The sequence below is a fragment of the Megascapheus bottae genome, chromosome 27 (genome assembly GCF_031878675.1).
Source record: "Megascapheus bottae isolate mThoBot1 chromosome 27, mThoBot2.hap1, whole genome shotgun sequence".
Classification (NCBI taxonomy): Eukaryota; Metazoa; Chordata; class Mammalia; order Rodentia; family Geomyidae; genus Megascapheus; species Megascapheus bottae.
In genome coordinates, this window is record NC_143535.1 from 5,696,356 (window position 1) to 5,722,215 (window position 25,860).

The 25,860-nt window shown below is 53.4% G+C and overlaps 1 protein-coding gene across 1 annotated transcript in view; it reads left to right on the top strand.

Moving 5' to 3' along the window:
* Positions 1 to 2,584: 2,584 nt before the first annotated feature.
* Positions 2,585 to 25,860, top strand: part of Dscaml1 (DS cell adhesion molecule like 1) — a 232,804-nt gene continuing 209,528 nt past the window's right edge. The window contains exons 1-3 of the mRNA XM_090319324.1: positions 2,585 to 2,780; positions 18,497 to 18,814; positions 22,043 to 22,189. Of these exons, the coding sequence (XP_090175450.1) occupies positions 2,585 to 2,780; positions 18,497 to 18,814; positions 22,043 to 22,189 (661 nt within the window). The remainder of the gene's footprint in view (positions 2,781 to 18,496; positions 18,815 to 22,042; positions 22,190 to 25,860) is intronic.

The following is a 25,860-nucleotide window of genomic DNA, read 5'->3' on the forward strand; positions in this document are numbered from 1 at the left end:
CAACTGTGCCAATACCCCCAAACCCTGGGCCCTCTCAGGCCCACCCTGCCAGCAGTCCCCAGCCCTTTCATCCCATCTGACTTAGCAGTTTATTTTAGGCATGGCCTGACCAGGTGCTTGGGGTTCAATAGGCTTAGTTTTAAATAACTGGATTCCACTCCAGGACTGGGAAGGAGCCTGATGGAAGAATGAGCCCCACAGGTTGTGGAGAGGGGGCTGCAGGCTGCGGGGGGAGGAAGGGGGAGGATGAAGAAGGAAGCCACTGAGTAGGGGCAGGCAGGCAGGCAGGCAGTCGGGCAGGCGTGGTCACTCTCCAGATGACCTCAGATGATCCCAGATGCAGTGTCTGGGCTGAAGCACTCGTAGGATCAACTCTAATATCCCTTGCAGTCTGTCCCTGGGTCTCAGGTGACAAGCCACCTGGTGCAAAAGCATCTAATTTCCAGAAGTGATTCAGCTCAGCCGACTGGGGAGGCCGCCCAGTGTAACACCACCAACTTCTCCAAGGTCTGGAAACCTGGGTCAAGTGTGCTTGATATCAACTTAGTAGCCTTGGATACAAGAAACCTCAATCTCCTCACCTGCTTACAAAGGTACTGAAAGGTGTTATAGAAGTCACACACAGCCAGTACAAGGGGGCCCTTTGAACACTTCGGTTTTATTAAGGAAAACGTTTTGGTTTTGGCAGTAGTGAGGACTGAGTTCAGGTCCTTACAGTGGCTAGCTGGGTGCTTTGTCACTTGAGCCTTGTCCTTACCCCCTTTTTTGTATTGGCTGTTTTGGGGGGTCTTGTTTTGTGCCCAGGCTGATCCTGACTGTAATCCTCCTTGTGCACCCCCTTGTTTCTGGAGATGACAGGTGGTACTATGGAGTCCCAAGAATTTTCTATGCCCGGGCTGGTCTTGAAATACGATCTCATCTCAGCCTCCCAAGAAGCTAGGAGTGTAGGTTTGAGCCATCTCACCTGACTTCATTTAAATGCTTCAAATGCCGCCAAAGTGAACGAACCCCTAGTTACTCAGAGACTGAAACCGAGATCTAGCCTGTGGCTTAGCAGGTATAGACCCCAAAGAATGAAAAGCAGCAATGTGAGGAGATATTTGTACACTCGATGTGTGTAGCAGCATTATTCACAACAGCCAAAAGGTGGAAGCAATCCAAGTAGTCATTTGATGGATGAATGGATCAACCGGTATGGTAGATACATACAATAGAATATTATTGGACCATAAAAGGAAAGCGATTCTGACACACACACACAGTAACATGGGAAAACCCTGAGGACATTATGTTGTGTAAAACATGGCAGACACAAAGGGCGGAGATGCTGTAGGATGCCACGTCTCCCAAGGACAAGCAAGTCCACAGAGACAGAAAGTGGCTGTTGATTTTCAGGCTGAAGAGGAGAGGCGAGTGGGGATTCATGACTTAATTCGTAGGGGATATGGCAGCAATGGCATGTGCTATCTGGATGGCATTGTGGATGGACAAAAAGTGTCGCTGAGTGGAACACCTAAACCTGGTTAAAATCGGTTCAGTTTATATCACGTATGGCTTAATGTGTTACCAAATGCTCACTTTTCAAGATTTAAGTAGAAATTCTGGACTGTTGGGGGGGCAATGCTCGGGAATGAGGGACCTGAACTCTGTGTGTGCCCGCGCCTGTGTATTCTCTGGCCTCATCAGATGGAGTTGAATAACAAGCAGCCTCTACCTCCATCCACCCTCACTTTGCATCCACATCACCAACCCCAAAACAACCTCCCTGCCCCCAAGGTGAGGCCTGGTGGGCCCTGCCAAAGAGGAGGTCCAAATCCTGGCACCTCGTCCATTCTCTGGGCCACCTGCGTCCCTTCCCTAGGTCCTGTGCAGGCCCCGTCTTCGGGATCTAAGGCAAGAGGGGGGCTTTGCCTCCCAGGCCGCAGGCCACCGCGGCCCCTCTCCCGGGTCTCTTCCCCGGGCTCCGCAGGGGCTCCGGCGTTCCCTCCCCATCCGAACTGCCCGGGTACCCTCGCCACCGGAGTTGAATGAAATGGCAACTTTATGGAGATGAGGGTGAGGAAAAAACCAATCTCTGCAGGCGAGCGCGCGGCGGGGAGTGGGTAGGCGAGATTAAGGAGAGGATCCTAGGTCGTGCAGTCGCCGAGCTGTTTATTGCAGATGATTGCTCGGTGACAATGTGGCAAATATTGGGATGATGGTGGGCAGAGCTTTGGAGCTGGGGTGGACGCGGGCAGGGCTCTGGGTGTGGGGGGGCAGCGTGCGGAAGTCACTAGAGGCTGAGCCACCCGCGCTCCCTCAGCCAAGGAGGTAAACTGAGTCCCAAAGAGATCGGAAGCTTTGGTCCGCGGTGCCGGAGCCACAACGCACGGGGCGTCCTTGTCCCGTGCATGGCGGACTCCAGGCACATTTCTGACACACGCCTGTGGGCGAGCGGAGCGGTGGGTGACGAGACGCCCCCGGGCTCCCCAGATCGCGCAGCCCGGCGGGGAGCGCGGGCCGCGGGGGTCGCGCGGGGCTCCCCGGGGTGCGCGCGGGTGGGGTGGGGGGGCGGGGAGAGCGGCCGCCTGGCCCAACCCCGCGGATGACAGGAGCCGGGGAGCCGCGGAGGGAGGAGCCGAGCGCCGGGCTGAGGCGCAGAGAGAGCGGGGCGCCGAGCGCGGGCGGCTGGGAGCGCGGAGCCGCACGGCCGGCCACAGGACCACCTCCCCGGAGAATAGGGCCTCTTTATGGCATGTGGCTGGTAACTTTCCTCCTGCTCCTGGACTCTTTCCACAAAGGTGAGACCCGAGCGGGCGGCCGGCGGCCGGCTGGGGGGCCTCCCCCGCTCCGCCGTGGGCGCCGGGGCCGGGGCAGCGACCCGGTGCACCGCCCAGGGTGGGCGCAGCGGGCTGGGACAGCGCCTGGAGATGACCCCGCTGAGTCAGCCCGGGACCGCTCCGCCCGGCGCCCGCGCCGGAGGTTTCGGGGCGCGCCCGGGTCTGTGTGTGTGTGGGGTGCTCACGGAGCCCCCCACTCCCCGAGCTTGCTCCGCCGCAGCTCTGCCCTGGCCCCCTCCCCCAGCCGCTGGCCTGCGCCGGGACCCCCGCGGCGCTCCCCCTGTCCAGGGGCGCTCCGGACCGGACTCCCCGTCCAGGAGACCTGGGAAGGCAGACCTCGGACCCCGGACCCGGGCGGTTCACTCCTTCGGCGCCTCAGGGCGCCCCTCTGGCTACCCGGGACCCCCGCCCTGGCGCGAACGCGGGCGCGCTGCAGGGCGCTTCTCGGCGCTCGGCTGGCCGCGGGGTGGGGATGGCGGCGGGGAGGGGGGGGTCCTCGGACAGCAAGTTTGTTGTCCGATCCCCGGGTTCGCTGTCCTCCGGACCTTCCCCACTCCCCGGCCCCACCGTGGTCACCTCTGGCATCGCCGTGTGCGCTGCTGGGGCGCCTGGCCAGCGGGATGGGACACGCGTGTCCAGGCTGGGGGCGTGGCCCTCGGCCCGGGAGAAGGGGCTGCCACTGGCGAGTCCGCGTCCCGCCCGGCGCGTCCAGACCTGCCGCTGGGCGCCACGCGCCTGATGGGCGGCGAGGACGCAGGGTTGGGCAAGAGCCGGGCATTTCCAGCGGAAGCCACCTGGCCACCGAGTGGGGACCCGGCCAGCGCCAGCAGTCGCACTTGCAGGCGGCGGCGGAGGAGGACGTGCCCCGGGGCTGGCCCGTGGCGTGGCTGGAGACGAGGCCGCCCGAGTCCGCGCCCTGGCGCCGCGGAGCTCAGGCGCTCGCTCCAGCTCGGCGTGACCGGCTCTGCCCTCTAACTTTTCTCCTTTGCGTCCCAGGGGCGATTTTCTTCCTGCAGCCACCTTTGCCAGGGCTCTTATCCTGGTCAGGGGCAACCCTTGATCCCGAGGCGTCGGGGGAGGGACCCTCAAGAGGGGGGCTGGGGGCCTGGCAGGCACAGGGGGTCCAGTCCTCTGCCCAAGCCCCAAGGGTTTGGAATTTGCAACCTGCTGGAGCCAACTGCTATATCCAGAGGCTCGGGGCCGGGGCCGGGGCACGGGGAGATGGAGGGACCCCTATTTGTAGATACAGCAGGATCAAAGCCAGACCGACACAGCCTAGGCTGCTAGGGTTTGCCAGGGGAGCTGGCGAGCGGCGAAGAATGGGCTGGAGTCCAGGGTAAAATAGTGGAGTTTCTCAGACCCAGTGGAGGCCACTGGGCAGCTGCACGGACTGTCCAGTCTGCGTAACCCCTCGCTGCTTCTCATCAACCCCTCAGCCCACCTTGGCAGGATAAGAAGTCTGCCTCCTGCTCCACCCCAGCCCTCCCCCCAGCACCCCAGTTCTCTCCCCTTTCCTGCTTCCCTCCGCCCCCATAGGCTGGTTTGGCTCACAGCTTTAATTACGTTAATATTAAAAATACATAAGGTGAGGAGCGGATTTCTCTCTCCTTAGCGCTCTCTCTCGCTCTCACTCTCTCTCTCTCTTTCTTTCCACCCCCATCCCCTTTCTCATTTTTTCCCCCCTAGGCGAGAAAGCATAGACCAGAGCTGTTGCCACATTCTGTTGCTTTGTCTTTGGCCGCAGTCTCTCTTCTGGAAGGTTCTTCCAGGGCAGCCCCTTCCCTGGCCTTGGCAGACAGCTGCAGGTCCCCAACATCCCCCACCCGGAAGACTAGCATTAATAAATGAAACCAAGTTATTTGATAGGAAAGGAGCAGATGGGGGTGGGGGCAGAGAAAGGCCCAGAAGCCTCAGGACAGCAGTGGGAGGGGCGAAACCTTTCTCACTCCTCAAGGAAGCTGCCCCTGGCTGGGGAGGAGAGGGGGCAGGTACGCACAGGCAAGAGGTGCCAGATGTGATGAGCTCTGGGTGGCTTTGGGGTCTGCAGAGCGTTGGTGCCTGTGTGAGGCTGAGGCTCCAGTGTCTGTGTGGGGTGCCAGGGCATCTCGCCAGACAGGCCTTTCTTTTACTTGGTGCCTTAATTGGGTCTTAGGTGCCAAGGCTGGTCCTCCGGGGCCTGTTCTGCTTGGGGTGGCATGGTAGGTGGGGACGGAGGTGGCTCGGAGAAGATGCTGCGTGGAGGGAAGAAGAAAGATGGGGTTTGGTGTGTTTTTCTCTCCCGTTGCCAGTCACCCCCCGCGGCACCAAGGAAAATGTAAATGTGAATGTTCGAGTCTGTTAGAGAAAACAATATCCTCTTGCAATAATTTGTACGTCCATCTGTGAGGAGTGGGAGGAGGCAGGGAGAGAGGGGGGGAAAACACAACACAGGAGGAGACGGGGCGTCCTCTGGATGGAATTAAGCAGTTATCGAATGCGTTTTAAGCTTCTGTTATTTCCATTTCTCTCAAAAATACCTCTTTTTATTTATTTATTTCTGATGAAGCTTGAGCTCAGCCCCGATTCCCCAGAACTAAACCGGGAAGGTGTTTTAATAATGGGTTATCAAGTCTCCAATAAACTGCCGTCTTCTTGCCAGAACATATCCAGGCTTGGACAGCCAGATGGACCCCAGCGAGGCTCTCTCCGCTGTTCCATCCAGCGTGCTAGCATCTGTGTTGCCCACATTTGCATTTTTACTATGTAAAAGAACAAGCTTCCCCGGCACTAAAATTCCTGTTTTCTAAAAGCCAAAATAATGGGTTGCATTGATTTTTTTTTTTCTCTTTCCATTTTCCACCCCAACCTCTCAGATGGGGACTCATGGTTCCTCTCTCTGGAGAAGACCAAATTAAAAGCCTTTGTCAGGCCATTAAGAAAATCTCTACATTCTGTTCAGTCTCTAATTAAAAGGGGGGCATGCTGGGGGGAAGCTGTGTTTTAAAAAATCTCTTAAGTGGCAAACCCAACTTAGAGGAGGTAGGTGAAGGACCAGTGCATGATTGGGAAGGGGGAGGGTAGACAGAGAGGCCTTGGCTGCTAGAATAAGATGATGGAGGATGCAATTTTCCATGATGCCTATCAAATCTTTCTGATGCTTCGTTGTTTGGGGCATCAAAGCAGCTGCCTTTAATATATTTTTGCAGCAGAATGAGGAGCTCAATTAGAAACAATAGCAATTGACCCAAAGGCGGTGCTGAAGTTGAGCAGATGCTGGGGGACAGGGAGAAGGGGGAAAAGTGAATAGGGAGTTAGGCCCAGACTGGCAGGCAGACTGATGGCCCCCAGAGCCATGGTGAAGGTTTGTTAAGAGCACTTTATGGGGTAGAAGTTGTTAGGACAGGACAGTTGTCAGGACATCTCTAGCCCTCTTAGCCTCTCATCTCTTTAGGAATCCTAGCCACAGGAAGCACTTGGGCCCCTGATCTACCAGGGGACAGGTGGCTTGATTGGTGGGTAAGAAAAGGGAAAGGGAATAATCAGAGAGCTTAACGGGGGAGGCAGGCACCAATCCCAGGATTGGAAATTCTCCCTACATGAGCTTGAAGAAAGCATTCTTTGGGGTTATTTCAAATAGTCACAAGGCACAACTCCCGGCTGTTCTCTCACCCCAACTACAGTAGTTCTAGCTGGTACCCATATGCCTGAATAGGTAGACCTATAGGCAGCCACAGATGGCAGCATGCCAGGAACCCAAGGGCAGGCCCTACATTTGCATGCAATCTGCATATGATTTGCATGTATACCTAGTGAAGCTAAGAGCCTAGTCTAGAGAGGGGGTAACTGGATCTCAGCCATGGGGGCATCAGGCAGAGCTTTTCTGTTCTCTTTCCCTGCAATGGGGGTGGGCAGGAGTGGGAGAAGAGGCCTGGCCTCCTTAGTACACCCAGGGTCTCAGCACTGAGTTCACCTTCTGCAGGGAAGCCTGGCATTCCCCTCTTCCTGTACCCAGGGACAGGGGCCGCATTGGAACCATTGATGGGTGGCACTAGGCAGAGCAAACCTGGGAGGGTTTTGTGCTATAGGGTTCTAGATGTAGGAACTAAGGACAGCATTAGCCTCCTGGCGCTGGGACCCCAGAATAGAGAGAGCTGGGTGCTCTGGGCCGAATTGGGAGGTGAGAGGCATTGGTGGATGGGATGGGGGTGAGGTGCTCTCCCACCCTCCAGTTCTTTGACATCCAGCTTGAGAAGGGGTGGCAGTCTTGTAGAGGTGGGTGTTCTACTGGGGAAGTGGGGAGAGGGCACTGCAGAACCCCAAAGGGTGGGTAAAGAGTTCAGAGCAATGCCTGGAGGGCGGGCTCTTCAGGGGAGCTGGTGCTTGCTCACCTGGGGATCCAGGTGAGATCCCACTATCCTGGGCAGAGCAAGGTCTTCTAGAATGTTCAGTATTTCTGCTGACCCCCAAGGATGTGAGAGCTTGGAGGGGTGAGGCAGGGTCTCAGGAGGGATGAAGCGGAGGGGAAGGCCCAGTGGACAAGGATTCTTTCAACCAGAGCGTGTCTCCATTTTGTATATTGGAGTGCGAGAAAAAAATAGAGTGAAATCTGCTGGTGTGGTGGGATTGGAGTCAAAGCAAACCACTCACTTACATCCTGGCTCTGCATTTGCTAGTCATGTGACTTTGGGACTCTCTGAGCTCCCTTTCTCTAGTTATGACGTGAGATTAAAGGAGCTAATGCACATATGTAGCCAGCACAGAGCTGGTGCTCAGTGAACGTTAGGCCTCTTCTATCTTCTGCACTGCCTCCTCCCTGAGATTTATCAGCAACTTGTTCCTTCCCCTGGCGCCTAAATTTACCAGATATCTAACACACTGGGGCTTGAACTCAGGATCAAGGTGTTTCCCTTAGCTTTTTCACTCAAGGCTGGCATTCGAGCACCGCAGCCACACCTCTACTCTGGGATGTTGCTGGTTAATTGGGTATAAGAGTCTCATGGACCTTTTGGCCCAAGCTTGCTTTGAGCCTAGATTCTCAGATCTCAGCCTCCTAAGTAGCTGGGATTATAGGTGTGAACTACCATGACTAGCTTAACCAGCCATGTTTTTGGACAGGCCAGCAACTGTCTTCAACCTTATGACAACAAGATCAAGTGGTGGCCAGGGTGGAGGGTCAATTCCTTCCATCTGTCACCTAGCGAGCATGCCTGAAGACCTCCTCTTTAGCAAGGGTGCAGAGTTCCTGTGGACACCTGGGTATTTCTCTTCCCCTGGCCATGGCTGAGGTTGACTCCAGGCTTGGATTTAATAATGAGCCAAAGGCTGGTCTCTTGTCTTGCCACGGAAGGCTAGGGTTGGTTGGTGCATCACTATCGTGGCTAGACAAAGTCAGAACAATTCAGAATGTAGCGCCATGTCAAGCCTGGGTAGCCCTCCTCTCCCAGGGTGAGACTTCAGTGTCACAGGACATATCTCTCCCTGCAGGCTAGAGGGGCATCTTAGTTTTGCAGGTAGAGAGTGCCCTTGGCCACCCATGACTTTGAGGGGGCGGGGCCCTGGCCACTTCTCCCCGATATGACCCAGTCTGCCACAGGCGAGTAGGCCCAGAGGTTCAGGGTTTCCTGCCGTAGACTGTGGCCCGTGGGCTCTGAGCGTGGAGGGAGGCTGTGGACATATGGGCCTGGGTGTCCTATGAACAGATGTTTGTCTAGTGCCGCTGCGGCATGAGCAGCATTTGCCTGGGTGCCACCCACGCCACTCCAGCTGCTACTCCCCCCATCCATGCAGCGCCCCCTCCCCTCGCCCTTGCTCCACATGACACTTGCACCGGCAGCTCCCAAGGTCGCCGTCGCCATTAAGAACAGTTATTCAAATGTTAGTTGCATATTCATTAAACTGATTCTACAGAGGGGTGTGTGTGTGTGTGTGTGTGTGTGTGTGTGTGTGTGTGTGTGTGTGTGTGTGTGGTGTGTGCATTACCCATGCACCTGTATAGCCCCAGGCTTTACCCACAGGTCTCAGTATTTCATGTTCCTCTAGCTCCTAATCTGTATAATGGGCAGAGCCACCGCCCTCCAAAAGGGTCGTGCCATAAATGTAAGAAGAAAGAAAGGCACAAAAATCACACACTAGGCAGTGACACTCGACACATGGAGCAGGAGGCAACACAGAAAAACACGAATGTAAAAAGCCACAATAAAACTGGTTTTAGCCTTAGAAATGTTCTGCTAAAATGTGAGGTCTAATTACTGTCATCTCCTTGTGCGACGATGACGAAGGGCTCGCAGCTGTGCTCCAGTGTGAGTTTTCTAGCTCTGCTTTCCTTCGTCATGAGGATGGTAGATGGATCACAGTCAGGCTGGCCTGGTCCTGGGGTAGGGGGGTCGCTGAGGGTGGGAGGGAGGTTCATGGGTACCAGTCTCACTGAAGCACTGATGGCTCACGCCTGTAATCCCAGCTACTCAGGAGGCTGAGATCTGAGGCTGGCAGTTTGAAGCCAGCTGGGACAGCAAAGTCCGTGAGACTCATATCCAGTTAACCACCAGAAGACCAGACGTGGCACTGTGATAGAGCGCCAGACTTGGGCAAAAGGGTTTGGTCTCCTGGGGTTGGAGGCATCTTGAAGGACCCGGACTGTGCACCCTGGTCAGACACCTGATCCCCCATACTTTCCCTCCTCTGCTCCTGCACTTCTCGAGATGCCTTCCTTGCAAAGCATCCCCTTCCTGGTCCTGCAGCAATATGCAATTTGGAGCCCATCCTTAAGCTGAACCCAGCGAAGACTTGACCTTGAACCTTTCACAGTCTGGTCCTGGCATCTTGGCACCACATGGATCATGGTATTTGTTATCCTCTAGCCACTTATGGGGATGAGGGAGGAGGGGATGTTTTCCCCCCAGCTTCCCTGCCCCCTCCGTGCCTCCTTCCTGTTCCCTCCCTGCCCTCTCCTTGGCCACTTAGTGTCATGGGACATTGTCTCAGCACTTCACCATGCTCCTCCTTTCTCTGGTCACTAGTTTTCTAGCAGTGAGGTGAGAGGAATAGAAAGAATAGTGGAGACCAGACTAGTCCAGCCTGGGTCTTGCCTAGCTGGGCCCCTGGGGTCGGTAATTCCACCTTTCTAGGCCTTGTGAATGGAGGAGATTGGACAAAATAATCTCTTAAGTCCCTGAAGCGTTAACAATCTAAATCTAGGGCTCTCGAGGGACAACTGTGCTGTCTGAGCTGACTCCCTAGGAAGAAGTCTCTGGCCATAAGGGGCCTTCTCCTGACAGGCCCTGTCTAGAAAGGTCTGGAAGATTAAAGAGTCTGTCCAACTGTCAGCTGTTGCTCATAACTTCTCGAGGGGCTGAGTGCAAGGCCTTGGAGATTGAAAGATAGCAGAATCTTCACGTACTCAAAGATTTCTGTTTGCTGGTTGTGGAAACTATGTTTGTGCTAAGACTCTTCACACACACACACACACACACCTCAAAAACTCCAACCAGGCACTGGTGGCTTAGACCTGTAATCGTAGCTACTCAGGAGGCTAAGATCTGGGGACTGAGATTTGAGGCCAGCCCGAGCAGGAAAGTCTGTGAAATTCTTATGGCCACTAAAAAGCCTGAAGTAGAGATGTGGCTCAAGTGGTAGGAAGAAACAAGATCAAACAACCTAAGGGATGATGGTCAGACTCAGTTCAAGCTCCAGTTCCAGCACACAGAAACAAAAATGAGGTCAAGTAGTCGTGACATTAGAGGGGTGACAGAATAATTAAATGAACAGGAATGCAAAAAATGGGGGGCCCATGGAGCCCAGCATGAAATAATTGCTAAAAAGAAATGGTGGCATTGATGGTGGTGGAGGGGTACATGGGTGACCTGTTTGGGAAGAAGGCAGGACTTGGTCCTGGCTGCTACATTGTGTTCAAGACTCATACCAAGTCAGGTTGCCTGGGAAATGCTGCCATGCCTTCTGGGAGGCTTACCCAGCTTCTCCCCAGGGTCCAGGCTCAGACTGTCTCCACCGTGCAATCTCACCCCCAGGGTGTCTGTCTCTGGAGTCTAGTTGGTGCTCACCTGGGCTTTGAGTGGACTTGGTGGTTGAACTGAGAAGCTTCTCTCTGGGCCCTGTGTCTTCAACTGTGTTGAGGCGGGGGAAGGGTGGAGAGAGAGAGCAGTCATAGGGAAGACACATAATATGTCTTGCCTGAAACCCTTTGTGTGCAAATGCAGTGAAATAATCAACCTTGCAAATCAATCTGAGATACCTCATCACCAGCTCACACCTGCGTAAAGAGCTCGGTGCGAGGCCTGCGGCAATAGCGGGATGGCAATGGTAATACTCTTTCCTTATTGATCACCGGCTATGCTTTTATTAACTCCATCGCCAAATTCAGTTAATTAATAAGATGGTAAGGTCTTTGTCAGCAGCACCATTGAGATCCGCTTGCTGTCAGGAGAGGTGGTGTGGGGCCCGCATTGGCACCTGTGCTTGTCTCACCAACTGACACTCTGTGGGGACAGGCGACATCTGCTTTAGAGCATTTCTGGCCCTAACGCCAGACTTGGGGAAATCTCTGGTCTAAGGCTCTGCATATTTTTTTTAAAACATGCTCCTTGGATGATTGTTATACATGTGAATGTCTGCATACTCCTGTAGACAATCATCATCATCATCATCATCATCATCATCATCATCATCCTAGGTGAACAGTAAATATTTGGTGCACAAGGACTCATATATCCCACGGATACTGCTTGCCTGCTGTAAGGGGAGAAACAATAGTCAAAATACTTCTGTACTTGCATTTACCACAAACTATCTTGGAGGTGGATAGGTAGGTCAGATTCCACGTTTATTTTGTGGGTAGGGAAATGAAGGCACAAAGTCAGTAAGGTCATCTCAGCCTGGAGCTTCAGAGACTGCTCCTTTTTCTTCTTTTGTTGGTCATGGGGCTTGAACTCAGGGCCTTGGGCTGTCCCTGAGCTCTTTTGCTGAAGGCTAGTGTTCTACCTCCTTGAGCCACAGCACCACTTCTACTGCTCTGGTGCTTAATTGGAGTTTCCTGGACTTTTCTGCCCGGGCTGGATCTTCTCTCCTGAGTAGTTAGGATTATAGGTGTGAGCCACCAGTGCCGGGCCCACAGACGGCTTCTGAGTGAGAGTTGGCATTCAAACCTGTGTCCTGGAGTCTGGGTGACCGGGCTACGCAGGTGAAGTGGTGATGGGACCCGGCTGGTTGCTGTTCTCAGGGAGCTTGTGGCCCTGCAGGGGGGGGGGGTGAGGGCTCTCTCCTGTTCCTGCCAGTTGTGCGGCTCCTCTTCCCTTGCAGACCCATCTCCTTCCTCATTTGTGCCCAGGCTATATGGGTGAGGATGCCCAGATCATTCTTCTTCACATCTGAGGGGGACCATGGGGGGCTGCTGCAGCAGAGACCCCTTGATGCAAAAGCCCCGGAAGCAAGAAAAGTAAACCCGGTGAGGGGCTAGCGGGAAGCAGGTCCTCCTCCTTGTAGAGGTGACAAGGGGTTCGTTCAGGCTTCCGTCCCCTGGGGTTTTTACTTAGGATGATGGAGGTGCTGACAAGAGGGGGGCTCAGTATACGCTCCCAGAGGAAGCGTCCAGTGACAGCCAGACACTCCCACCCCAAACCAGGCAGGTAGATGGGGGCCCATGGGTGTGGCCTAACCAGCATCAAACTAGTCCTGGTTCCAGGGACCGCTGAGGGCCAGTGAGCTCGTTGATGCGATGGGTATTTACGTTCCTGTGGTGACCCCAGGGGCAGCCCAGATGCCCACAGGCGATTTCTGGTTTAAAAATATTGCTGTGCTATTTCTACACTTCTAATCTCCTAGCCGTTTGGAGCCTGTTTTACAAAAACAATGTTGGGGAGGTGCCCATGTTAAATGGTGGAGAAGATTAAGTGGTTTAAGTCTGGACGTCTGTCACATGACTGCCAAGCCCTGAACTTCCCATTTCTGTTAAAAATTCCCCCCCACCCCCCTGCCTTGGAAGAAGCTTTGCTGTTGAACTGAATGTTGGGCTCTTTATGTATGAAGTATTCCCTTTCTTCTACTTTCTCTGTGAATTTGCCTGGTTCTGTTGGCGGAGAGAAGAAATGGCTGGAAAGTGACAGGAATTTGAGGGGAAGAAGGGGGTCTCTTGTCAAAGAATTTGCTTCCAAATTGGGGCTGGCTTGGAGAGAAAGGTGAAAGGAGAAACCTCACGAGGACACACAATTAGAACACATCTCTGTGATGGAAAAATAACTTGGCTTTGGAATCAGACTTCTGTTGAATTCTGGCTCTTTTTTTCCTCCTTTCCTCCCTCCTTCCTTCCCTCCCTCCCTCCCTTCCTTCCACCTTCCCTCCTTTCCTCTGTCCCTTCTTCCCTCCCTCATGTAAATATATATACATATGTATATGTGTGTGTACACACACACACACATATATGTATACACACAGATAATATATACATATATCTGTGTGTATGGCAGTACTAGGGCTTGAACTCAGGGCTTGGGCTCTGTTCTTGAGGTTTTTTGTTGTTTTGTTGTTGTTCAAGATTAGTGATCTACCACTTGAGCCATAGCTCCACTTCTAGCTTTTTGGTGATTAATTGGAAATAAGAGTCGCATGAACTTTCCTGCCTAGTCTGGCTTTGAACCACAGGCTTTAGATCTTAACTTGTTGGGTAGCTATGATTATAGGCATGAGCCACCGGCGTGTAGCCCTTCTATTTTTATTCATTTATTTTTCGATAGAGGTTTCACTTGGTTGTCCAGTTTGGTCTTGAACTTGTAGGCTCAGCCTCCTGATTAGCCGGGACCAGTAGTGTGTACCATAGTGCCTGGCTACCTTCCTCTCTTCCTCACTGTGTGATCTTGGAGAAGCTGTTAACTCCATTGACTCTTGTCTTCTCTAACAAAGGAGGCCATGAAGATCTCCAGTTCACACACCTACATGTGGGTTAAATAAGGACACGCTCGAGGAGCATTCAAGCCTTCTGCTGGCACATAGTAGGCGCTGGAAAGATTTCCATTTTTTTCCCCACTGAGTACCGATACCATTAGCGAGGTCAACAAGCTTTTCAGGAAATAGGTGTCTGGCTAAAATGAAGTGAAGGGTCAGATCTTCAAGAACTTACTTGAAGAGCTGCAGACCCACTGCAGACCTCCACGCACGGCCCCTGCTTCTCCCATTGAGGGCAGGCTGCCCAGGCCCGTGGGGTTGGCACTCTCTTCTCCCCCAGCCCAGTCAGTGTCCAAACTGCCTCACCCCTTGCCACCCTGCAGTGTTGGCACACTGTTCTCAGGAATGCCCTGTGCCCATCTCCTTTGCCTTCCAACGGGGCACAAGCCCCCATGCTCCTGTGTGAGTCCATACTTCTACTCCTGGGTGAAGCCCGAGTCGAGGGCTTCTCCCTTCTTCTGGGAGCTGGGCTCCTGCTCTGTGAAGGACACTGGGCACTGTGAAGCTCCTTGATGCTCTGTGGATCTTTTCTGGAGGGAGGAAGATCCCTGGGTCAGAGAGGACCTGGGAAGGGGACAGGGCAGGGACCTGGTCAACCTCTCCAGAAGAGCCAGGCGGGGCCCATGTCACTGGCTCAGCAGCCCCTTGGAGCAGGGAAAGCGTCCTGTGCCCCCTCCACCGGCTCCTTCCGTAAACGAGCAGATGGAGATGCAGAAAGGTGATGTGGCTAACCTGAGGTCATGCAGCAGGTGGGGGGCCAAGAAGAGGGGCAACTCTGCTGGACCCCATCCTGGCCTCTATTGTGCCCTATCTCCTCACACTTGCCCAGACTCTGAGGCTGTATTTTGTGCTTCACAGCGTCCAATAAAATGTGAAGGAGGGGGAAACCCTACCACAGCGACCATGCCAAACTCTAAGAGGCCAGAGCAAGACCTCACATCCTGGCCACTTCCCTTCTGACCCAATGCTCACACTGCTTTAGGCAGCCGCCACCCCTGCGGAGCTGCCCTTAGGCTCAGCCTTCAACTCTGCACACAGCAGCCCAGCCAGCTACTTGGTGGTCCTTGCCTCAGTTTCCCCTTTCTGGATATGCTCACTCCTTTCTCCTGGTAGGTAGAGGGAGGCAGAATTAATGTTTATTTAAGAGCTTCTGTATCCTGAGCTGACAAGGGCCTTGGGATGGTGAAATATGAACCCGACGTAAGTGCCAGGCTGCCATTGTTTTCCCCCCGCCGGTGATGTTTCACTATGGCAGTGCACTGTCAGCCATGAGCAGAAATGAATGGTGTGCCTGCTTCCCCCCCACCCCCAGAGTCCCCACACTCCAAAGACAGCGGCTCACGTCCTGGGGTGGGAGAAATACGACGCCGCTCGCCTTTCACTATAAATCTGCTGTAACATTAGCCCTGGCAGGTGGCTGGACAGCCCCAGCCAATTCATCAATTAAATCCACCCATTTGTCGTTGCCGAGAACCTGGCGACCTTGGCTTCATTAAGACCCAAGACCCAGAAGAGCAGGAAGGTGGCAGGACGGTGGCGGTGGATGGCCTGGGGAAGGAACTCTGCTGGGGTTGGGGTAGGAGGCGTGCCCAGCCTGGAGGGCCAGGTGTGGAGGTGTGGTTGGTCTTCACTGGTTATGAGTGGGGTTATCTTCTGACTCTGACATAAAATAAAATAGGCTTGAGATCTAGTCCTGGCTTGGACATGTTGTGTAAATTTAGGTAACTCGGTTAACTTCTCAGTCTTCATTTCCTTACCTGTAAAACGGAGAGAATAGTAATAATAACAATACCAGCCCTAGACAGTTATGGAGAGGAACTATGCTAATGACCTAAAGGAAGGAGAATAGTCTGAATGGGCCTGGCACACAGCCTGCCCCATAGGTGCTCAGTGGTGGCGAGAACTATTGCCTGCAGGGTGGCCATTACAGAGGGCTATCTCCAACTCCTTCCCCACTTTTTCTTTGTAGTCTGGGATTTGAATTCAGAGCCTTGTATTTGCTTAGGCAAGTGTTCCACCATTTGAGCCATACTCCTAGTCCTTTCTTCCCTTCCTTCCTTCCTCCCTTCCCTTCTCTCCCTTTTCCCTCCCTCCCTCCTTCCTTCCTTCCTTCCTTTCTCTCTTTCTTCCTCCCTCCCTCCCTCCTTCCTTCCTTCTTTCCTTCCTTCCGCCTTCCTCCCTCCTTCCCTCCCTCCCTTCCCCCTGCCTCCTCCCCCTCCCTCCTCCTCTTCCCCCTCCTCCCTCTTCCTCCTCCCCCTCCTTCTTTTTTGGATAGAATCTCAGGATCCACTTCAAACCATGATCCTCCTACTTTCACTTCCCCAAGTTACTGGGGAAGCGTGCACAGCTGTAGTGAATTGGACAGTGGAGTTCTCCCCTGTTTGGTCTCAGCTTCCCCGTCCCCCCGTCAGGGACAGCATACAGTCCTTTTGTATTGGGAAGGATTTGGGGCTCTCAAAATCCACGAAGCTGCCGTGGCAAGCGTTTGTGATTGACTGTCATCTCAGGCGTCACCTAGACCCTTAGAATGATGCCCCAGCTCCCAAGAGCTGTCTGAAGTGTCCAGCAGAGGCGACTCCCAGCAGGAGTGTGTGTGTGTGTGTGTGTGTGTGTGTGTGTGAATCTCGTTCTTGACCCATGGAAATCAGAAGCTGGTGACCTGGTTGTCGTGGCTTGGCTTGGCTGGACCATTGCAGCTCAGATGACCCGAGTCTGCATCCCCTAGCTCACTCATTGGTCGGGCAAGTCTCCCCCAGGCGGCTTCCGTTCCTCAGCATCTGTTTCCTCATCTGTAATCTGGCACTTACATGGCAGGCTGTTGAGAGGATTCGGTATGACCCCAGCGTGAGCCTGGCACGGTGAAGGCGCTAAACAGGGGTTTGCTGGCTCAGGCCACCTCTCAGAAGACAAGTGGACTCGTGGGCGGGGGCCTGGCATGCTGAGAAGCCTGGCGCAGCCTCCGTGGGCCTACCTGTGGAAGGCATGCTCTCGTCATCGTGAGAAATCCGGCAGCTTCTGCAAGAGGCGCGTGATGGGAACGTCAGAGGGTCCTGCCCTGGCCGCCAACCTGGTGACTGTCACAGGAAGGTGGGGGGAGGGATGATTGGCAAGCAATCCTGCCCCCACTCCCCAGTGACTGAGGTTATTGGGCCCTGGTGGGGACAGCAAATGCATTTCCCTCTATGAAGATGCCCCTGCCGCAGCAGTCAGGAGCCCGTGGATGGTTTTTTATTCTAGCGTGGCTGCTAATGGCTTCATCATGGCTTTTTATGAGAAGATGTGAATTGCTCCGGCCAATGAGGCTTAATGGCCTTCTTCAATGACCTGCCTGGTGTCTCCCTGGAGGCTCGGCTCTGAGTTAAGCTAAGAATATTAACACAGTCCGGATGTGGGCCTTCTCCCGCTCCCCGAAGTTGTGGAAACGGAGGTCAAGCTGGGTCCCCTGCAACATACTGGGAACGGACAGCAGTGGCTTGTTTGCTCCTTGATCTTCCTGGTGGAGAGGGATTCGAGGGGGAGAGGACCTGGGGCAGGGCCCTCTCTTTCCCTGGATGTGTTCCCACTGGCCCTCTTAAAGCAGCAGCCTTAGGATGGGGAGAGAGGGGAGCTCTCCAGCTCCAAATTAGGGCAGGATGGGAACAGGAGGGAAGGCAATTTATAAAATCTCAGCTCCTCAGCGACAAGAGGGGTCTGTAGGGCTGTCCATCCTTGCCCACTGTTCATTTTGTAAGTGAGAGGGGGGAAGGGAGCCCCCCCCAGGGAGTTGGCACCCAAGCTGGATCTTTGGTGCCCAGATCTAGGGCCTCTGGGTGCTGTCCTTGAACTTTTTCACTCAAGATGGTGCTCTACCACTTGAGCCACACCTCTGCTTCTGGCTTTTTGGTGGTCAATTGGAGATAATAATCTCCTGGACTTCCCTGCCAGGGCTGGCTTTGAACTATGATCCTCAGATCTCAGCCTCTGGAGTAGGTAGGATTACAGGTGTGAGTCACTGGCACCTCACTGAGCTGGGTGTGTCTTTAGTTCACCAACCAATCCCGCTGCTAACCCACATTCCATCCTTTAAGGCAATGAAGGCATCTCCCCCATGACCTTAGGGGCCCAGGATGGCACTCAGTTTCCTTTACTACCTTCCCTCTCCCAGTTGGCATCTGGCCTTCTCCAGCCCTTCTTCTTAGCTATGGCTCAGAGACATTATCCCACTCCTCTGCAGTAGGGTAACAAGAACAGGGAGCTAGGGCAGTGGGTTCAAGTTTCAGTGCTGTCACTGGATCCTAGACAGGCACCTAATTATCTTGGTTCTGGAGAAGAGGAGCTGCCTACCTGTAAAAATTTTCAAGAGAGCTGTCTCTGCCTTTCCTGGCCATGCTGATGAGCTGGGCGTGGATGGGAACCAGCTGTAGTAGATGCTCCGTAAATACCTGTTTAGCTATGTCGATGTCTTTCCTAATGCATAGATGTGGATACCTCATCTCCACAGGGTTTGTGCCAGCTTCTCTCCATGAACGTCGCTCTGCATGGTGGGTGAGCCCTTTGATGTCTGCCATGCCTGTGCCAATATGGTGGCTTCCTTACGACAGGAAGTATCTCTTCCTCTTTTTCAGTGCCTGGTATAGAGTCAGTACTCAGTCTGTGTGTATTGAATGGCTGATGCGCAGAGGCCAGATGAACAAGTGCTCTGTGTGTGTGTGCGGAGGGCGGGGAATAGTGTCCATCTAATTGCCCCTTTCCCCTTGCCTCCCCTGCAGCCCGCCCTGAGGATGTCGGCACCAGCCTCTACTTTGTAAATGACTCCCTGCAGCAGGTGACGTTCTCCAGCTCCGTGGGGGTGGTGGTGCCCTGCCCGGCCGCGGGCTCCCCCAGCGCGGCCCTTCGATGGTACCTGGCCACGGGGGACGACATCTATGACGTGCCACACATCCGGCACGTGCATGCCAACGGGACGCTGCAGCTCTACCCCTTCTCCCCCTCCGCCTTCAATAGCTTCATCCATGACAATGATTACTTCTGCACGGCGGAGAACGCCGCGGGCAAGATCCGGAGCCCCAACATCCGTGTCAAAGCAGGTGTGGGCTTGGGGCGGGGACATGGGGGACAGCCTGCTGTTGGGAGGAGGTGGGTGTGGCTGCCCAGAAGCTCCTTGGGGGTGGCGGGGAGGGGCAGGGGTCTTCTCTAGACTCTCAGCTGGGCCACCTGTCCGTGTACGTGGTGTCTTTCTGAGCCTCAGCGTCCACATTTGCAAATACCTGGTATACCAACTGCCATGGCGTGCCATGGTCCGTGAGATTTGGTGTCACCACAAGTGATGCACAGCCACTTTGACACTGGACTCGCAGGAGATGCTGGCTGTGGTGATTTTTCTAAAACACCTTTAGATGGCACTACATAAAGAAAAGCACGCCTGTGTGAGTTAGCACGCTTCATGTGTAGGGAGTTGTGCGGTGTATCCTCTCCAGAGCCTCTGGCTCATTCTCCCGATGGCATTGTAGGAAGCTGTCCTCTGTCACTGATGGATAATGTGCTGTGCAAGATTGGACTGTGCATTGTTTTCTTTGGCTTTTGCTGGTCTGGGGCTTCAACACAGGGCCTTGATGTTGTCCCTGAGCCTCTCAGTGCTCAAGGCTAATGCTCTACCATCCTGAGCCACTGCACCACTTCTGGTTTTCTGGTGGGTTCACTGAAGACAAGAGTCTCATGGACACTTCAAACCACGATCCTCAGATCTCAGCCTTCTAAATAGCTAGGACTGTAAGTGTGGGCCGCTCACACCTGGTTGACTAAAACTCTCTACAGAAAGGAAATCTCATTTTCCTGGGTGGAGCAGGGTGCGTGGCTGAGATCAGCTCTTCCTCACTTGGGTCTCATGACACCTGAGTAAAATGTGCTCAGAGCAGGAGGCGCTGGAGTGGCTTTCTTAGCAGGGTACCTGGGGTGCAAGAGGATGGGCAATGAGTGCCCAAGCCCAGTGCATAGCCCCAGAGGAGGGCATGGCACCCTGCCAGCTGCTGTGTCGAGCAGGCCCAGGAAAGTAGGTCCCTGGAGATGCCTCCTGACTCTCCTGCAGGCCTTGCAAGATGAGATCCCTGGCCTCTCACATAGATCATGTTCCAGTATCTGGATGTGGTAAACTGAAGCAAGAGCTCTGCTTTCTGCTCTAGGTTTGTCTGAGGGTAGATGTGGGCCCTCAGAACTAGGGTCCCTTTCCCTGGCTTCCCTGGAGAATCTGTTTTGTCATGGGCCCGCTGTGGTGACACAGTCTATTGCATTGCCAAGTGCTGGGGTCTGGAAGCCCCAGGGCCTTGAACAGATTCCTCTTTGGACTACAAAATGGATCACCAGGTCAAGGTCAAGGGTTGCCTTATTTCGAGGGGACTAAGGCAGGAAAAGGCTCAGGACACACAATGAGTTCAACACAGACATGCTGCTAACTGTGCAAGACAGTCTTGTGGAAGTATGTCACAGGCTGGGCCTTTTACACACTGTTTACAATGAGGAAACAGCCTCCAGAAACCTTCTCTCAGGAGTCCAGGTTGGAGGAGAGGAGGCAGAGCCTGCTGGCCTGATGCTCTATGTCATCCCGGGTGGTTGCTTCCTTAGATCCTGGAGGGTGGTGTGAAACACACCCTGATCATTCACCCCCACACCCTGCACCCCTCCAAGGACAGAGCGCCCCCTCAGGATCCTCCATGCTGGATGTGTGTGTGCTGTACCACAGCCCGAGGCAGCTGGCAGTGTCTCCCCTCTCCCCTTCTCCTCTACCTCTCCTCCACTTCTGATTCACCCCAGCCCAGGACTACCTAGAAGGAGTTAGAATGAAGGCCAGGGAGGGCCAGGCCTATTGGGGACACAACCAATTAAGAAACTCTTCATGGTGCCAGGGAAGCTGCAGGTGCACAGCTGGGGGCCTGCCAGGGTCTTAAGTGTCGTCCTGGCAACCATGGCAAGGAGAGGAGAAGAAGGGCACGCTGCCCAGGTGCCTGCTGTGGGACAAGGTCGGTAGGCAGTGGTAGGGCTCTGAACACTCCAGTTCTTGGCGGAGAAATGGGTGGGAGGATGGCATGCCCTCTGGGAGGGCAGGGCAGAGGTAGGGCTCTCTCAGTCTCATTCCTCAGCCCACCAGCAAGACAGGAGCGGCTGTAGGCTGCAGCACTGAGAAACCAGCTCTTGAGGAAGGCAGGAGTCAGTTCTGGGAGGAAGGAAGTGAAATCCAAAGGCCTGGTCAAGGCTGGGGCTGCTGATGGTGTCAGGAGATGAGAAAAGCAACAGGGATCATGGAGATCTGGCTATGTCTCTGAGGCTCCACGTTCTACATCCTGAGACAACCTGCTTTAAATACCTTCTTTCCTTATCAATTACCACCCCTTCCAGGCCCTAAAAGGAAGTCCAGTAGCTGAACTACATTTCCCAGGATGCTTTGGAATGGCCCCACTTGTTACATGTTTTATTTCTTCAAATGATGGCTCCTGTGTCCTCAAAGGATGTCACTTAGGGACCAGAAAGTATACAGGGAATCTAATTTGGTTTCTTAAAGAGTTCTGCCCGTGCCTGAATACGATGCCATTGAAGCATTAATACTGAAACGAAGGGGTTGGAATTGGGTGTGTGGTCTTGCAGAAGAGGGACATTTTTGTGTGGGGGGAGGGTCATAGCCGCCTTTTGTGGTAGGGAGAAGGCTGGAGAAAGGAAAATTTTATTCCTTTATAACTGAGTAAAAACAAAGGCAAAAGGGCTAGGGACATGGCTCAAGTGGTAGTGTGCCTGCCTAGCAAGTCTGCAAGGCCTGGAGTTCAACCTTTAGTACCAGAATAAAATAAAACAAAAGAAAACTAAACTAAATAAAAAATGCAATGGCAAATCCTGGCAAGGGCATGAGGAGAAAGGAGGGCTCTTGCACTCTGGTGGGCATGTACACTAGTGGAACCGTTATGGAAATCAGTGCATCAGAAAACTAAAAAACAACCTGCCTTAATGACCCTGCCATACTGTGCTGGGGCCTATGTCAGAAGGACTGAAAACCAGCACAGAGGAGATATACCTGAACATTACTGTTCACAACAGCCAAAACATGGAACCAGCCTGGGCACCCACAGCCCATCAACAGCATAATGGGGTACATGGCACACGATTGTATTACCCAGCCATTAAAAAAAATCATGTCATTTTAAATGATATAATAATAATGAGACATGAGTGTAAAACAGGGATACTCTCTGGGGATGGGGGGGGTGAAGAGGAAATGACACGTATGTATCACTAGCTACCCTTGTGACGCTTCTCTCTCAATCTTGCCACAGTTTTCAGGGAACCCTACACCGTCCGGGTGGAGGATCAAAGGTCAATGCGTGGAAACGTGGCAGTCTTCAAGTGCCTCATCCCCTCTACAGTGCAGGAATACGTTAGCGTTGTGTCCTGGGAGAAAGACACAGTCTCCATCAACCCAGGTAGGAAGAACTCACCATGGAGGCACAGCTGCTGGGGTGGGCATGGCGCCCCCAGCTGGCCGGGATTCTAAGTGAGACTTGGACTTTGGTTCTGAGGGTTGACTGGTTACTGCTCTGGTGATGCTTTGGCAAAGAGCATCTCCAGTCTTCGTGCGGTCCTCTCTGGGGGGAGGTGGTGGCGTTATCCCAGGGGCCTAGACCTCTACTGGGCATGTGGAGGTCCCAGAAGATCCAGGGCTGGTCTACTCTCCGAGGACGGGGCTGCCATGCTCCTGACCAATGGAGCTCCTCTTGAATCCTCACCATCCTTGCTCAGTGGCGAGTGTTGGAGGTGAGGTTGATCCTGTGTTGTGCGCTTATCTCGTTGCATCTGTAGTGATTGCCCGTTTCTCATCATGTTTACACCTTGGCAAGACCTGGGCACTTCTGGGTGTCTGTGTGGGACCCCATAGGCCTGAGATCAAGATCAGGGTTGTGTCCAAACGAGACCAGAGATATATATAGCCAAAGACCCAAAGGGTTCTGCAGGCAGGGACTGGGGTGGGTGTGGTGAAGGCCGGTGAGGTAACGGGGACCTCAGATCTTGGCACAGCTCTGAGAGAAGCCTCAGTAATGTTGCACTACTGAGGTCATCAGAATTTGGTAGCCAGAATGTCCCACCTTCCTAGCAGAGTCAGGTATTGACAATGTGGTCACGTGGTATTTCTTACACAATTGGATTTATGGGCTAAGCATTATATCCATTAAAATAATAATGATATTGAAATATCAGGAGTGCTTACTGTTTTCCAGGCCGTGGGCTAAGAAACTGAGATTCAAAGAAAGAAAGCAACATGTTTATTAAGCAGAGGGTGGAGCTTGAACCCACCTTGGGCTTCGGTTTGGTTTGTGTGTTAATCTGCTGGCTACATCCTGCCACACCCAGAGGATCCCTGTACCCACAGTTTGATGGTTCCAGGAAGGGAACAAAAGCCAAGGCTGAATTTTTAAGGAAAGACATAGTTGAGCCAAATCTAGGGTAATGACTTAAGATCCTGGAAGCTGGGACTGGAGGCCCCCACAGGGCCTCAGTTTCCCCCATTGTAAATTGGACTCACAGAGTTCAGGCTGAAGAAAGGACAGAATGAGTTCACACAAGTGTGTACAGCATTGCCTGGCTCACACTGGGGGGGGGGGGTGTGCTGGCTCCTAGCCATAGTGCATCTCTGTGTTCTTGATGGTTTCTGTCATGGCATGTGGTGTCACAGTCTGTGTCACCTACAAGATTGCCTCTCCAAGGGGTGGCATCTCTTATGGGTGGGATTCATTCATGCACCCTTACCTTGCGTACAGGGTCAACACTCACCCAATGACCAGTGAGTGATGGATTCTGGGAGGCTGTTTAGATCAAGGCATTACAATGAGGGCGAGTGTGGCAGACCAGAACAGATGAGGGAAGATTACTTAACTTGCTCTACACGCTATGCTAGAGAGCTGGAGGCGGGGAGCCTCCCCAAGGCGGCCCTTGGAGTTGGTGCTTCAGGACTGTTTTGATGTCAAGACGGGGCTGGAGGCCCCAAAGGGGGTAATTATCAGGGAAGTAGCCTTGATGTTAATCTGCAGGGCTGTGTTTAACTTTGGTGCTATAGAACCCTCCTCTTTGCTTTGGTGTTGGACAATTTTCTCCTCAGCCCAGCCCTCCAATCCCATCCATCATCATTCTAGATCTTTCTACAGGTGCATGTTAGATCCAAGGCCAGTCTTCCTCATGCATGTGACTCCAACTATAATGGCCCTGGAGGAATCTGTAAGAGCCAGAGAGAACAGGGTTTGTGTCCTGCAGCCTATGTAGGTGAGGGGCTCTGCTCGGGCACACATGCCACATGCTTTAAATTTGGAAAATAGTTTGATTTTTTTAATGTGTAAAATTAAGACTTTTCTGCTGTCCACATTCATACTGTTCTCTCTCTCTCTCTCTCTCTCTCTCTCTCTCTCTCTCTCTCTCTCTCTCTCTCTCTCTCCGTCTCTCTCTCTCTGTGTGTGTGTGTGTGTGTGTGTGTGTGTGTGTGTGTGGTGTGGATTTTGGGATGAGGCAGCTTGGTGGCATTTCCTCATAGGGCCAGGGATGACTGAATGATGAGTTTCTGTGAATGATAAGGAGAGGCTGGCTGAGCCTGGTTCACCTCCTGTGGACGTTTCAGGGTTGGCTCTGGGCAGGGGACCCGTGTTCAGCTCTGAGATGTTCCCCTATGGGTCAGAGGGGTTTGCAAGCTCCAGGAAGCACAGAGAAGGCTGGGGCTGAGGTTGGACAGCACCAGGAGGAGGAGGAGGAGGAGTGGAGCCTAGGAAGCATCTTTTGCAGGGGGGGAGGAGCTTATGCCCCCCAGGCTGCTGCTGGCCTCTATTTCCAATGTTCCATGAATTGAGCATTTGCCCCCGGGGGTGAGTGTTTTTGAATGTCCATGACTGTGCTGGAGGCAGCTGTGGGGGCCTCCGTGGTCCTTCACTGTGCCTTCCAAAGGCTGAAAGGAAAGAAGTGTCGTCTTCCTGAGAACCACCTACTGCGTCTGCCTCTGCTTGCCTTAACATCCCCTCCTTCCAGCGGGTGTCTGTCCTCTGCCTCTGGCTGTGTAAATGTGCGAGTGCAGCCCAGATCCGCCCTCCTCTGACCTGCAGGCTCTGCCCTCCACCTCTCTCCTGGGGGACTTGATCCTGGGACTGTAGGGTGATCATGAGAGGACTAAGGACTGTGCACAAACATAAATTAAAATTAAGGCCTCCAGCGAGCTGAGATGTGGTTTAATTTCCCATCTGCATGATCACCATTACAATGCATGTTATTGGATATAAAGATAAATCCGGCCCTGTTCCTAATAGCTTTTAATTTCCACCAGACCTGATTATATCGAAGCGGGTTCCTTATGGGAGTTTCCCAGCATGCTCTTCGGCAGCATCCTGCCTGGCTGTCTCCGCCTCAGCAGGGAGTTTTGGACACCACTCAAATGCGGGCCAGATGTGTTCTCTGCTGCTCTGGAAGATGGTCCATGGAGATGGCTGCCCTGGATGCTGGGCTGTTGTCCTTCCTTGGCCAGGCCAGAAGGTTGTCTGGGACATTGCTGGGAAAGAGAGAAGCAGGACAATGGGGACATGTCTGGCAGGGGTGGGCAGGGGTGGGCAGGGGTGGAGAGGTTCCTTTCTGAAAACTCCCCTCTGTTTTTCAAGGACTCCTCCTTCCTCTTCCCTGCTGCAGCCCACTTTTGCTCACAGGTGAGAGTCCAGTGATTTCATCAGCCTTCTCGAGTGACTATCCCCAGATACAGGGGCCTGGTGTTTTCCATGAGCTTCCATGTCTCCTTTCAGGTACCCCTGCTGCCTGCACACGCCTGGTAGTCTCTGATGCGCTCCTTCCCTTTGTGCTTGAACTTGGTGCCTATGTCCTTGAGGCTGGCATGAGATTGCTGGCAGATCCACTGTGTCCTCCTGCTGTTCTTTCCTTCTGTCTTGTCTGTCTGTCTGTCTGTCCATCTGTCTGCCTGCCTGCTTGTCTGCTCAGGAGGGTGGATGGTGATATCTTTTTTTTATCATTTTATCCCTTTGACCAGCATAGCTCTGGCACAGAGAAATAATAATAAGATTAATGATAATACCTCTCATGTATGGAGACCTCTTTTAGGTTAAGCATTTTACATATA